Raw genomic sequence first — 15,307 nt, forward strand, 5'->3', positions numbered from 1 at the left:
AATACATTTCCATAAACTGGCTGTGGTGGCACTCAGCTATAATCCCAGCTCTTGGCAGTTGGAGCGGGAGGAAAGGGAATTGAAGGTCCTCCTCTACTGAGAACTAGATAGTGTAGCAGAGATAGGGCCTGGTGTTGTATCTAGGTGGTAGAGTGCTTATCTAGCATCCATAAAGTTCTGGATTCAATCCACAGCAACATATAAACTGGGTGTGGTGGTACACACCTGTAATCTCTACTTGGGAGGCAGCAGGTGAACTAAAAGTTCAAGGTCATGATGAGTTCAGGGCCAGCATGCCCCAAAGTAAGTAAAAGCTTTTTCACTGGAAGACTTGGGTTTGACAGCTGGGTATAGCAATAAGTGATTGTAATTCTAGCTCCTGGTAAGCTGAGGTGGGTGGGTGGGTGAGGGGTTGCGTAGAGTTGGAGGCTGACTTGGACTAGAAAATGAATTCAAGGCCAGCCAGGGTTGCACACTGAAACCTTGTAGAGGTCTCAGGTTCAGATCCCTGTACCCACACGACAGCTCACAGCTGTCTTAGAACTCTAGTTCCAGGGGATCTGACAGCCTCTTCTGGCCTCCACGGCCACCAGTCAGGCATGTGATGCACAGACACACATGCAGACACCAACATACATGTAAATATAAATCTTAAAACAGCAATATTAATTTCCGTACTTGGGAGGTAGTAGGAGGCTCTTCTGTTCCAGGCCATCATTTTTACGGCCAGTTGCATATTTTCATTTTGATGGCTTGGCTTGGGATCAGAGTGTGGAGATCTTTTAAATGACAGTATCAAGAGTCATCTTGATTAAATTCATTGTGCAAGTTTTACACAAAATTCATCCTGAAAGGGCTTCTGTGGCAGCAGCAGATGTGCGCCTTACTGGTTAAAAGGCAGCTGACTGAGAACTCTGGGATAGATTGATGTTTTACCACTGTAAAAGTTGAAAAAGATTTCTACGCTTCGAAAACAAACAAACAAACAAGCAAACCACACAAAATAAAGCCGAAACTCAATAACAACAAAACCTGCTGGATATGATGATGAGCCTTATTCCAGGACTGGGGAGGCAGAGGCAGCCTGGTCTATATAGCAAGTTTGGGGCCAGGCAGGATAAGTAAGAAACACTGTCTCAAAAACAAAACAAACAAAAAACAAACAGGAACAAAACCAACCAAGCAAAATGAAATAGAGAAAGACTTCAGTATGTTCTCATTTACTGAGCAAGTTATTTAACGACTTTGTATATGTGTGACCAAGTAGCCTGTGCGTATTTGCAATCTGAGCATTGCACATTTCCCTCATGAATGCTGCTTGGGATTATAAACTGAGATTGCAAATGTATATCATCAAAGGCCAGCCATTATGAACATTTGAGCTTCTAATCTGTAAAATGGGAATTAAATTTCTACTTCTGAAACAAATCATGTGTTCAGTGCTGAGCAGGAGTGAACATTAGTTATTTTGTCTTCATGTAGAAAATAAAGTACGCCAATGGCTGTGCTGGTCAGTTGTGCTCTAGAAGAGAGCTATTGCTTATATAGGAAGAGGGAACAACTGATACAGCATGGGATTTTCTGAGATATTTAGATCTAGAATGCCTCCCCCTTTCCTCAACGGGGTTTCGCTGTATAACGGCCTTGACTGTTCTGGAATTATCTCTGTAGACCAGGCTAGTCTCAGAATCAGAGAACCTCTGCTTCTGCCTTCCCTCCTGAGAGTGCTGGAATTAAAGCCATCTGCCATTACTACCCGGTGAGACAGGGTTTCTTTGTGTAACATTGGCTGCCCTGGAGCTAGCTCCATAGACCAAGTTGGCTTTGAACTCGCAGACATCTACCTGCCTCTTCCTCCTAGTGCTGGGATTGAAGTCCTGTGCCACCACTGCCCGCTTTACTTTTTTTATTTCTTTCCCAGATAATATTATTTCCTTTAAAAGAAAAAGTGAATTACCTCCAGTTTTGCATGTGATAGCTCTTCTGCTCAGTAGTTACTGAGTAGAATAAGAATAAAATGTAGATAAATCTTGGAAGTCTGTGTGTGGAAACAGAAAATAGATAATAAACATCTGTAGGATTAAAATAAAAGTATAAAGGCCAATAAAAATAATTTCCTGCCGGGCAGTGGTGGCACACGCTTTTAATCCCACCACTGGGGAGGCAGGTGGATCTCTGTGAGTTTGAGGCTAACCTGGTCTACAAAGTGGGTTCCAGGACAGCCAGGACTGTTACATGAGAAACCCCGTCTTGGAGAAAAAAGGAATTCCCAAGAAGAGTATGAAAAGAGAAGTAGAGCCCCATGAGATGGCCCAGGAGGTCAAAGTGCTCGCCGTGCAAGTCCGTCAGCTTGAGTTCCAGCTCTAGTCTGCAGTAGAAAGAGAGAACCTACTCCCAAAAGTTGTACTTTCACAACTATGTGTAGATGTGTGCACACACAATAAATAAAATTTAAGGCACACACCTTTAATCCCAGCTCTTGGGAGACAGAGGCCAATGGAGCTTTGTGAGTTTGAGGCCAGCCTGGTCTACAGAGCATTTCAGGACATGAGTTCATGTGAAAGAAGAGAACCTGCTTTGAAAGTTGCCCCTTGGCCTTCATACTCTTGCCGTGAGCAGAGGAGCATGTACACACACATGAAATAGATGCCATAAAATTTAAAAAGCTGATAGTCCTTTAAATTTGCTAGAGGAGAAAGTCGTTTAGGCTTAAAAATAGGCCTGATACAGTCTTAAGGATTATAAAGCCAGAGATTTGTTTTCTTTTGGTTTTTTGAGACAGGGTTTTTCTAGCTTTGGAGCCTGTCCTGGAACTTCGCTCTGTAGACCAGGCTGGCCTCGAACTCAAAGAGATCCGCCTGCCCCTGCCTCCCAAGTGCTGGGATTAAAGGTGTGCGCCATCACTGCCCGGCTAAAGCCAGAGATTTATGATCCAATCCTATTTCAGATCTGGTCAGTTAACTATTTATTGATATTTTGTATCTAATGGTGTGTGAAACTGTATTCCATTTGGCCAGTATTTACTGTCTGCCTATGAGTATCTTTGGCTTTTCTCAGCAGCAGTTTGTTGAGCACTGCTATACTCAAGGAACACTAATAGTCTGTTGCTAATGTAAGTTAGTCAGTCTAGTTGTATACCTATGCCTCCAGAATGCTGGGGTGACAAGCATGAGCCACTGTGACCAGTGAATGAATGTGTGCAAATAAAGTAAAAAATCAATTTAGGCCATCAAAGGCCCCCATAAAGGACTACAAACTGATGAGACTCCAGCTGTATAATAAATATATGAAATTGTCTTACTGACAGGAGATGGGCGGGCTGGAAAGCTGACTCAGTGGGGAAAGTACTTGCTGTGCAGTCATGAGGACCTAAGCTTGGGTCTCCAGCCCTTATGAAAATGTAAGCCAAAAGAGGCATACACACTTGGGAGGCAGAGGCAGGAAGATCTCTGGGAGTTCAAGGCCAGCCTGGTCTACACAAAGCCAAGGCTACACAAAGAAGCCCTGTCTTGAAAAGCAAAAAGTTGGGTCTAGAGCTGTGCTCTTGAGTGCAGGTGCTGGAGGTGGAGGCAGTTTGATTCTAGAGGCTTGCTGACCTATCAGGCTACTAAATTGGCAAGTTTCAGATTCAGTGAGAACTTTGTCTATAAAATAGATGGAAGGGCCATTGAAGTGGCTCATTGCATAGAAGCTCTTGTCAATCCAACCCATAAAAAAAACTGATCTACACATACCCATGTTACACAGATACCCACACTCACACAGCATGCCCAAACTCACACATACGAAAGATAAAAGATGGAGAGTGATAGAGGAAGGCACTCTGGCCTCTGCATTCACACACACACGTGTGCACACACATTTTCTTAAAGGAGGGGAGAAATGTGCTCATCTAAATGACCTTAAAAAGGAATGAAATACGAAACAACTAAGTGTATATAAACCTATACTCAAACATTTTACTGCGTTTTGGTTTATTTTTGGTTTGTTCACACATGTGCCACAGCGTATTGTGGGCATCAGAGGACAACTCTAAGCATTGGTTCTCTATGTCAATATCTGGATCCTTGCGATTGAACTAAAGCTGTCAGGCGTGGCAGCAGGTGCCTTTACCCATTGACCCATCTTGCAGATTGTTCTGGGTCACTCATAATTGATAAAGTCATATTCCATATGACTACAGGTTAACAGTTCTGATACTGATGTACATGCATACTACAGTTGGACAGTTAACTAAATGGGTGATTGGAGACAGGTGTCTTAGTGTTGAATGGGAATCTTTTCCCTTATCTCCCCACCCTAAGACAGGGTTTCCCTGTGTAGCCCTGGATGTGCTAGAACTTAGTCTGTAAACGAGGCTGGCCTCGAACTCAGGGATTCACCTGCCCCTGCCATCCGGGTGCCATGATTAAAGGTGTGTGCCCCCATGCCCAGCTTTGAATGAGAATTTGTAGGTAAGCAAGGAAAGGAGGATTTGAATATGAATCCAAATTTAGCTTAATATATAAATACAGATTATTATACTTAGAAACATTAATAAGATACATAGTCTTTCTTGCCAGGTGGTGGTGGAGCTTGACTTTAATCCCAGCACTCAGGAGGCCAGAGGCAGGCAGATCTCTGAGTTTGAGATCAGCCTGGTTTTACAGAGTGAGTTCCAGGACAGCCAAGGCTGGTACACAAGGAAACCCTGTCTCACAAAACAACAACAACAACAACAAAAAAGACAAAACCCAACCCCACAAACCATACTCTTGTTTTAATATATAGAAAAGAATGTTTTGTTTATATATGATGCACGCGCTCTCTCACATCCATACTATTAGTTGAGAAAGTTACAGAAGACATGTAGCACACCTAGTGTGTAGATCTTCTTTGTTTTCTGATTTTTTTTGTGTGTCTTTTTTATTTTTCAAGACAGCATTTCTCTGTGTAACAGCCCTAGCTCTCCTGGAACTAGCTCTGTAGACCAGGCTGCGCTCGAACTCACAGAGATCTTCCTGCCTCTGCCCTCCCGGTGCTGGGATTAAAGGCGTGCGCCACCACTGCCTGCCTGTTTTTGTTTTTTTAAAGACAGGGTTTCTCTGTATAGCTCTGGCTGCCCTGGAACTCACTCTGTATACCAGGCTGGTCTTGAACTCAGAGATCCACCTGCCTCTGCCTCCTGAGTGCTGATATTAAAGTTGTGTGCCACCACTCCCCAGCTATTGCCTAGATCTTTTATCTTCAGTAGAAAGAAAAGGTTTGTGTGGTGTTTTGATTGAGACTGGTCCCCATAGCTTCATTTTCATATTTGAATATTTAGCTCCCAGTTGGTAGACTATTTAGGGAGGATTAGAAGGTGTGACCTTGTTTGAGGATGTGTATTACTGGTTGGGGCTTTAAGATTTCAAAAGCTCACTCTAGACCCAGTCTTAATCTCCTTCTGCTCCTGCCTATGGGTCAGATTATAGGTTCTCAGCTACTGCTCTAGCAGTATGCTTACTTTCCTCTATGCTCCCTGCTATGATGATCATGGACTAACCTGAAATTGTAAACGCCCAATTAAATGCTTCCTTTTATTAGTTGCTTTGGTTATTGTGTCCCCTTGTAGCAATAGAACAGCAACTAAGACTGCTTGGAGAAATGACTAGTTATAGAGTTGGCACAGGAAATGTATATAATAAAAGATAAGAGACCCATAGATAAGAAGGGGTAATAGCTATCAACAGTAAGTTGTTCCAGCTTTGGCTATTTTGAACTCTTTCCATTGGTTACTGTGCTCCTATGATATAAATTTGGACTTGTTGCTGCTGCCCTTTTTAGCTTGTTTTTTTCCAACAGTGACATTCTTTAAATTTTTTTAAATTAACATTTATTTATTTGTGTGTGGAGTGCATATGTGGAAGACAAAAGACAACTGTGGAAGTTGGTTCTTGTCTGCTGAGGATTGAACTCAAACCTCAGGTTTGTGGCAAAGTTTTTTTAATCAGCTGAGCCATCTGGCAAGTACTGGGTTTTTAGTTTGGTTTTTTTTTTTTTTTTTTTTTTTTTTAGGTAGGTTTCCATGTACCTTAGCCTGGCCTTTAACTTACTGTGTTGCTGAGTATAGCCTTGCACTTTTCTTTTTATTACTTTTATGTACATTGGTGTTTTGCCTGCATGTAAGTCTATGTGAAGGTGTCATCCCCTGGAATGGGAATTATAGACAGTTGTGAGCTGCCATGTGGGTGCTGGGAATTGAACCCTGGTCCTTTAGAAGAGCAGCCAGTGCTCATAACTGCTGAGCCATCTCTCCAGACCCATCCTTGCACTTCTTTTTTTTTTTTTTTTTTTTTTTTTCTTTGAGACAGGGTTTCTCTGGTTTTGGAGCCTGTCCTGGAACTAGCGCTTGTAGACCAGGTTGGTCTCGAACTCACAGAGATCTGCCTGCCTCTGCCTACCGAGTGCTGGGATTAAAGGTGTGCGCTACCACCGCCCGGCTCACCCTTGCACTTCTGAGTCTCCTTTTTCTACTTTTCAGGTTCTGGGACTACAGGCATATGGTACTGTTCTTAGTTTTATGCCGTGCTGGGGACTGAGTAGAATTTGTATGTGCAAGGCAAACATGTACCTCCTGAGTATCTCAACTGAGATGCTGGTGGTTTTAATGCTATTCCTTTCAGGCATGCCTGATGCTCAAGGTTCATTTTGAAGATTCATCCAAATTAAAAAGTACTTGGAAAAGTTATGTCCTGTGTAGACATTTTTCTTGTTATATACTTTTTAAACAATGCAGTATGCAAATATTTGTGTAGCATTTGTAGTATGTTATGTTAGATAAGTAACTGAGAGATTCACAGTAAACAGGATATATGAGGATCATAAACAGATTATGTACCATTTTAATGTGAGTTCATCCGTAGCTATGGTTTTTGCAGGGCTTCTAAAATCAATATCCTGTACCATTAGGACTGACTATATTTCATTTTGAGAAGTAGCATGCAGGTTTCATTAAGGAAGAAAAAGGATTAAAGAAATATAATCACAATATACTTATGGGGTGGCAGTATATTCTTTTCTTTGCCACTTTAGCAATTTTTGGAAGGGATGATCTTTTTTAGCCAAGACTTCCTTCAGTTCACTTTTAAAATGCAGGTATTATTTTTTAATCTCAGTATCATTATGCTCTGAATAAACTTACCTTGTTAAAGTGCTAGACTGTTTCCATGTTATAGTGACCCCTCAGGCTGAGCAAAGTGTTTCTGGCCCACATGGTTGAGTGCTCTACCTACTTTTTTTTTTTTTTACTAGGGCAAGCTAGTTTTTCTCCTTGTGCTTGCTCCTTAGTTTGGTGTGTGGTACGTAATTATCTCTTCCTAATCAAGTGCTTTGTGACTTTATTTACCAGGATAAGGTAGCCAAATAATTTACAGTTCAAACCTGAATGCTTTGGAAAATGAAGAGAGAAGACATCAAATTAGTGAGAGATAGGTGAGCCTAATGATGGGACGTTGTTTTTGCTGTTTTGTAGCAGGGCTAGAAGTAAAGAACTGGGGCTTTAGAGTCACTGATGAGATCCAAATTCTGTTTAACTTAGCTGTTTAAACTAAAGTGAAAGTAACTTTCTTTAGTTTTGTTTTTAGAGACAGGTTTCTCTGTAGACTTGGCTGTCCTGGGACTTGATCTGTAGACCAGGCTGGCCTTGAACTCACAGAGCTCTGTCTGCCTCTGCCTCTGCCTCTACCTCTGTATGCCACACTGTCTGGCTGAGAGTAACATTTTTTGTTGTTGTTGTTGGGATGTTTGAGTGTTAGAGAAAGACAGGGTTTCCTGTAGCCTCCATTATGACATTGAACTAGCAATATACCTTGAATTTTTGATCTTCCTTCCTGTACCTCCCTTCACTTGCTTTGCTGGGATTATAGGTATGCACTACTGTGAAATGACAGAATTTGTATTATTATACAGATTTAATGAGCTAATTTGTTTATTTTAAATTAAGATGTGTGTGTGTGTGTGTGTGTGTGTATGTCCACATGTATATATACCACATGTGCCATAAGGCGCTTGTGGAGTTACTTACAGACAGTAGTAACTGGTGCTGGAAATTGAAGCCAGGTCCTCTGTAAGAGCAGCCAGTGCTCTTAAGTGCTGAGCTGTCTCCAGCCCATTTTATTTTTCAAGTTTTTTTTTAATATTTATTTATTTATTTATTTATTTTGTATACAATACTCTGTCTGTGTGTATGCCTGCTGGCCAGAAGAGGGCACCAGACACAGATGGTTGTGAGCCACCATGTGGTTGCTGGGAGTTGAACTCAGGACCTTTGGAAGAGCAGGCAATGCTCTTAACCTCTGAGCCATCTCTCCAGCCCCTATTTTTCAAGTTTTTGATACTGGGTTCTAACCTAGGGCCTCTCACAGGCCGAGAAAGGTCTGTAACTCTGAACTAGCAATGGACCTACTATATAAAAATTCACACAGAAGTAGACTTTTCTAAGTATGTATGTGTGCAATGCACATAAGTAGACTTAACATGGACACGGACTATTATGAGAAGCTGAAGTATAGTCAGAGTATAACCAGGATTATATAGAGCCGCAGAACAGTCCTGTCACTGGTAAATTGCTCTATCAGTGTATTAATAGTTTTTCCATCCTTAGAAATGGCCATGTAAGTCAATATAAACACTGAAGAGCTCTTCACTTTAAGATTGGAATGGATTTGATGGGATTTTTAGAAGGTATTCCTCCTTGGAGTCTTTCCACTTCTGGGAAGTTTACACTTTTCTTTAATCTGTGACCCTCTGCTTAAAAAGAAAAATGGCTGGGCATCGATTCCTGCTCTAAAGAGGTAGAGGCAGGTGGACCTACTTGAGTTGGAGGAGAGATTTTGTAGAAAACGCTCATAGTATATATATTCCCCTGGCAGTTAAGATACCTCATACATATGAGTGACTATTAGTATAAAAGGAAGGTGATGTAGAAAACATATACTGTGCTCTGCAAGGTCCTCACAAGTCAGCTCCCCATTTGGATACTTGGAATTCATTCTTGTAATTATTAATGGAGGGGAAACAGGAAGTGAGTATACATCTAAGTGTTTGAGAAAGTGTTTATAAATTGTATTGGAGTTGATGATACTGTTTCTACACTTCACCTTTGCACTAGAAGGCAGTGTCTAATAAACTTTCTATAATTTGTTGTGGTCTCCGGGTCTTGTGTTCAAGAGAGCTTGATTTCTGTTTATGGAAGGCAAGGGCAAGGAAGCAGAAGGAGAAGAGGAATAGTCTTTCAATTTTTTTCTTTTTATTTTTTTTACATATCTTCATTCTGCAGCTGTGCAGTCGGAGGTCCTCTTGCATGAAGACAGATTTGTTCTATGGCCTCAGAGTTGGGTGCCGGGGACGATGGCAGCTGCACTGAGCTGGCAAAGCCCCTCTATCTTCAGTACCTGGAGAGGGCCTTGCGGTTGGACCATTTTCTGCGACAAACATCGGCCATCTTCAACAGGAATATCTCTAGGTTTGCTATTTTATCTTAGTGCTTTATTACATTTCTGATTACTGTCTCTTAACATTTAAGGTTAAACTATGTATGATTTTTATTTTTAGTATTTTCTTTCTCTTTCAAGTAAAACGGTCAACTTTTTCAAGACTATTTGTTTAAGTGTTCATTTATAATAACCTTAATTTAATCAGTTTGGACTCCGTCCGTCCATCCATCCTTTCAGATCCCAGGCGGACCTAGAACTCACAGATCTCTCTGCCTCTACTGCTGGAGCATTAGCTTTAAAGGTGTGTGTACCAGCTTTCCTGACCACTTAGCTCTCTCACACACATAATATACACATATACACGAGAGTGTGTGTGTGTGTGTGTGTGTGTGTGTGTGTGTGTGTATTTGAGATAGGGTCTCACCTAGCCCATACTGGTCTCAAATGACCTTGAACTCCTGATCCTCCTGACTCCACCAGGTTCTAGGTTTATAGGCATGTGCTATCACACTTGGCTCAAAATATGTTTTGTTGTATAATCTTTAATTAGAGACTTACTATTCTCCAATTTTTAGTGATGACAGTGAAGATGGATTGGATGACAATAATCCCTTATTGCCTGAGTCTGGGGATCCCTTAATACAAGTGAAAGAAGAACCTCCAAATTCATTGCTTGGTGAGACTTCTGGGGCAAGCAATTCTGGATTATTGAACCCATACTCACTGAATGGAGTTCTGCAGTCAGGTCAGTGTGGAGTGAGATTCCTCTGGATCTTGAGTTCTCTTGGGGGCAGTCATCCTTTCATTTTTTTTTTTTTTATTCTTTATGTTTCTTTATCCAGAATCAAAATCTGACAAGGGGAATTTATATAACTTCTCTAAGTTGAAGAAAAGCAGAAAGTGGCTAAAGGTAAGAGATAAGACAGAATATTTCCAGTCCAAATAACCTACTAAGATTACAACTGTAAGGGAAGTCACCGGTCCATTTGGGAATTTTAAATAATTCTATTTAAAAGTTTTTTTAATTAGCATATGCAAACATTTACGTTAAAAAAAAAACTCTAATTGATCTGCTATTCCTTACTTTTGCTATGAGCTCAAAATGATGTAAATCCTTTAATATCACCACCATATTCTTTAGCAGATGTTTTCAGAGACAGTTTTTTTTTATATTGGAATTTGTTTTGTGAAGAGAACTTGGTGAAAGAATTTTAGTAGACTTTTATTAAATATGAAACACTGAGGAAAGAAAAGAAACTGATGAGAACTACTCCCTTCGTTGACTCACCTTGTAATTAGGAATGTCAATTTACTTTTTGTGAATTTTTGAGTAGTTCATCATAATGTCCTGAGTGCATCCATGTGCCAAGTACTATTACTGGCACATGATGCGTCTCTTGCTCTGTGACATTTACATTCTATGTGAGGAAGGTAGTCAGTAAGAATGCAAACAAGTAAATAACTATAAATTCTTTAAAAGATAGCATTTCAGCAGAATTCTGACTAATCAGAGTGAGCCATGAGAATGTCTAAGGTAAGAGCCATTGATCATATGAGACATACACAAGAATCTTTCACAAAGAAGCATTTGGTGTTTTTGGGAAAAGAGGCTAGTGTGGCTGGTGCACAGTGAATGGGATAGTGGAAGTGAGATTAGAACCTGCTGTGTGTGGACTGCATTCCATTGTTAGTGATGCACTTACTCAGGTCACAGTCATAAGCAGTTAGAATTGCATAGTATTTATACCACTACTGGGAATGGCCAGAGTGAACAGAGGGCAATAATTCTATTTAAGTTAAAAAAAAAAAAAAAAAACCAACTCTAATTGATCTACTATTCCTTTCTTTTGCTTTGAGCTCAAAATGATGTAAATCCTTTAATATCACCACCATGTCCTTTAAAACTCAGGTGTATAAAGTCTGACCTACTTTCTATCAGAAAGATTTTAGGAAGTTAGAAATACAGAAACCTTCATACTTAACTATCACATTTTAAAGAACTGAGATATGACTCTGGAGTAATGGTTCAGAATGCTTGTTGCTCTTGCTGAGGACCTGGGTTCTGTCCCAGCATATATATGTTGTTTCACTACCATCTATAACTCAAGTTGCCGGGAATCTGATCCCTTCTGACCTCTGCAGGCACCAGGTATGCACAGAGTTCGTGTAAGTGCATGCAGACAAAACACATACACATAAATAAATACATAAAATAGATAAAAATTGAGGTATAAGTCACTGACCATAAAATCTAAGCTTTTAAACTATGAGACTTAGTAACTTTTAATATGTTCACAGACATCTTGGCAATTACGGTTGTCTAGTTTCAGAACATTCATCATTATGTGAAGATACTCTTTGCTTCATAGCAGTTATTCCCTTCCTCAGTCCCTGCTGGCTGCTAATCTTTTTCTTTCTCTGTTGATTTGCCCATTCTGGGCTTTTGTAGCTAGCTTTTCTTTCTTTGTGTAAGAAAACTTTGAAGGTTTATTATGTAGTGGTACATATAGTAATTTATGGTATGTTTTATTACTTTGTTTCTTCTTATGCCTCATCATCTGAATGTACCACATTTTGTTTATCCATTCATGAACTACTGGATATTTGAGTTGTTTCTCCCCTCCTATCACACCTTGTTTTGTCCTTGTTGCCTTTTCTTTATTTCTATACCCTAAATTCTTTTGTTTGCCTTGGTATATGCAACATTTACGTGATTTGTTTTGCTTTCCTTTTTTGTCAGATTGATAAAGAGTAGTGTAAGAATTCGAAATGACTATACTCTGGCTGTTTTGGCCATTGTTCTAGCTTCTGGGAAAAATGATTCGATTGTTTAAGAAATTGCTTCCAGCAAAAGTTATATTCAATTTTCACCCCTTTTCTAGAGCATTCTTTTAAGTGATGAGTCCAGTGAGGCAGATTCTCAGAGTGAAGACAATGATGATGAAGAAGAAGAACTCAATCTCAGCAGAGAAGAACTTCACAACATGCTTCGATTACACAAATATAAGAAACTTCACCAAAATAAATATAGTAAAGATAAGGAGGTGAGAGTTTCAAGAGAACACTCACACCATATTAATTTATATGAAATAATAATTGTTAATAGCTTTATTGTGATAGGATTCACATAACAAAAGTTTAGCTATTGAGTGTCTTTGGAATTTACTTAGAGTGTTGTCTCCATCCTCAGTGTCTCAGGTCTATGCCACTTTTTTCACTCTAGAAGGGACCCTTTACCTCTTAGCTTCTGTTCTTCCTTGGTGCCAGGCAGCCACCAGTCTACCTTCTTTTTTGATACTTATTTGAACTTTATGTTTGTTTACATACATATATTTTATGTATATTTATATTTATTGAGACTTGCTTAGAAGGGTGACCTTGAACTTCCATCTCCACCTTCCAAGTGGCACTACATACAACTGTGGTGTTTTATTTTTGGTTCGTGTTAGAGATTGAATCCAGGGCCTCATACACGCATGTTCTTTGTAAATGTGTCCATTCTAGATGTTTCATACGAATGGAATTAAGTCAGATAACATGGTACTTTTTATCCAGCGTCTCACTTGGTGTAATGCTTACAAGGTTTGTTTATATTTATACCATGTATTACTACCCCATTCATTTTTATTGCCAAATAGTTTTACTTATTTATAGAACATGGTGTTTTTGTTTTTCACTTGATGAGCTAATTTTTCCCATTTTGGGTTCTTTTGTATACTGCTATGAAGGTTTTGTGTGGGTATATTTTTTAATTTTTCTTCGTTATATTCTTAGAATAGGTGTTGCTTGGTCATGTGATAACTATGCTTAACTTTGTAAGATTATTAGTGTGTCTTTACCAATATAATTACTTGTTCATGTTTTCTGTCTGGATAAAACTATTATTACTGTGATGATAGTTTCCACTCTACCCCAACCCCCCAAAACAGTGTTTCTCTGTGTAGCCCTGGCTGTCTAGGAACTTGCTCTATAGACCATGCTGGCCTTATACTTAGAGATTGGCCTGCCTCTGCTTCCCAAGTGCTGGGATTAAAGGTTTACACCACCACCACCACCACCACCTGGCTGATGATTTGAGGGTGGGGAGGCTTCTTGAGACAGGGTTTGTCTGTGTAGTTTTTAGAGCCTATCCTAGATCTTGCTCTGTAGACCAGGCTGGCCTCAAACTCACAGAGATCCACCTGCCTCTGCCTCCCAAGTGCTGGGCTTAAAGGTGTGCTCCACCACCACCTGGCTGATGATGGTTTTAGTGACAACTATTTGACAACTGTTACCAAAACATTGTGATTTTTGCTGAAAATATAGCCTATTGTACATAGTGAACACTAGTGTATTTGGAGACCTAATGATTTTCCAACAATATTAAGGTAATACACATAAACCTACAAACCACAAACCTATGTGCATGATAAGCAGTGGAACATCTTAACTTTTTTGTTGTTTTTTGTTTTGAGATTGGGTTTCTCTGTGTAGCCCTGGCTATCCTGGAATCTCCCTCTAGACCAGGCTGGCGTTGTATTCACAGAGATCCTCCTGGCTCTGCCTCCTGTGTGTGCCACTACTACCCAGCAATATCTAACTTTTTTTTTTTATAGTTTTTTTTTTTTTTGAGACAGGGTTTTCTTTGTAGTTTTGGAGCCTGCCCTGGAACTAGCTCTTGTAGACCAGGCTGGTCTCGAACTCACAAAGATCCGCCTGCCTCTGCCTCCCGAGTGCTGGGATTATAGGCGTGCGCCACCACCGCCCGGCAATATCTAACAATTTTGATTCTGACACCTGATGCCATAACATGGTGTACTCCATATTTTCATTCATTTCTCTTTTTCCTTTTTTGAGACAGGTTTCACTCAATAGTCCAAATGGGCCTTGAATTCTTGGGAGTCTGCCTCAGCCATAGGTGTTGAGATTACAGTTATGATCTGCTTTGATTTTTTTTAATTGAAATAAAAAATATATACCTAGGATTGTAAGTGCACAGTTTGATGCATGCGCACTTAATTTTGACAGTTGACAGAGGGCTTTATTTTAGTCCTCCATGTTCTATCATTTATAATCTCAGAAAGTGATTCAACAGATCTTAATTTATATGGGAATGAAGATTTGAGAGATAGTTGAAATGAGATGTACTAATTTCTTATTGGTCTCTGTGGGAAACAATATTTAGGAGCTATGATTTCCTCTGGCTTAGCTTTCTTTAATTAAGATGACTTCAAGGCTGTGCAGTGGAATGCAGGCAGGTCCATCACAGTGTTTGCCTGCTTCAGTTGCAGCAGTACCAGTACTACAGTGCAGGCCTGCTCTCTACATATGACCCTTTCTATGAGCAACAGCGTCATTTACTTGGGCCCAAGAAAAAGAAATTCAAGGAAGACAAGAAGCTTAAAGGTAAGCATTTGTCCCATATTTATTCTTTATTTAATTTCAAAATTGTATATGGTGCATTTAAATTTTAAATGTAGTAGAAGATTACTTTATCTGAAAAACTGTAGTCTCTTTTTCTGATTAGTGGTATTAGTAACCTTATTTCACATTTGTTCTATTGTCTTTTCTAGAAGTAGAAAGACTTGAGAGCTGTAGATTTTAAATACATGCCAGTAATCCTAGCATTTGGTGGGTAGAATCGGGAGAGTTGGGAGACCAAAATCGTTGTTGGCTGCATAGAGTCTGGGTCCAGCTGGGGGTACCTGGGACTTTGTGTTGCAACCTCCTCCTTCCCTTCCAACCCAAGAAAGAAAGACTACATCTATAGGTTGTTAGTCAAAGGTTTAGGCAAAATGTTTTCTTTTTTTCTATAAACTCTGCCATTGTTGGGATTATTCTGGGGTGAGAAAAAGTTGGTTATGCATAGGGAA

At 39.9% G+C, this 15,307-nt stretch overlaps 2 protein-coding genes across 4 annotated transcripts in view; both read left to right on the forward strand.

Moving 5' to 3' along the window:
* Ppp1r14d (protein phosphatase 1 regulatory inhibitor subunit 14D) overlaps window positions 1-15,307 on the forward strand; it is a 295,305-nt gene that overhangs the window by 32,063 nt on the left and 247,935 nt on the right. The window lies entirely within an intron of this gene.
* The window catches only part of Ino80 (INO80 complex ATPase subunit), a 109,305-nt gene that overhangs the window by 5,197 nt on the left and 88,801 nt on the right, over window positions 1-15,307 (forward strand). For 2 of the 3 annotated variants that reach the window (XM_050132757.1, XM_050132770.1), the window contains exons 2-6: window positions 9,299-9,484; window positions 10,031-10,200; window positions 10,298-10,365; window positions 12,338-12,499; window positions 14,720-14,840. In XM_050132757.1, coding sequence (XP_049988714.1) covers window positions 9,342-9,484; window positions 10,031-10,200; window positions 10,298-10,365; window positions 12,338-12,499; window positions 14,720-14,840 — 664 coding nt within the window. In that variant the 5' untranslated portion in view covers window positions 9,299-9,341. Of the gene's footprint in view, window positions 1-7,390; window positions 7,453-9,298; window positions 9,485-10,030; window positions 10,201-10,297; window positions 10,366-12,337; window positions 12,500-14,719; window positions 14,841-15,307 lie in introns of those variants that run through there. The other variant, XM_050132761.1, reaches the window with a different exon arrangement.

This window comes from Alexandromys fortis, unplaced genomic scaffold, assembly GCF_014885135.2.
Source record: "Alexandromys fortis isolate MF-2015 unplaced genomic scaffold, M_Fortis_MF-2015_v1.1 scaffold_6, whole genome shotgun sequence".
NCBI classification, from domain to species: Eukaryota; Metazoa; Chordata; class Mammalia; order Rodentia; family Cricetidae; genus Alexandromys; species Alexandromys fortis.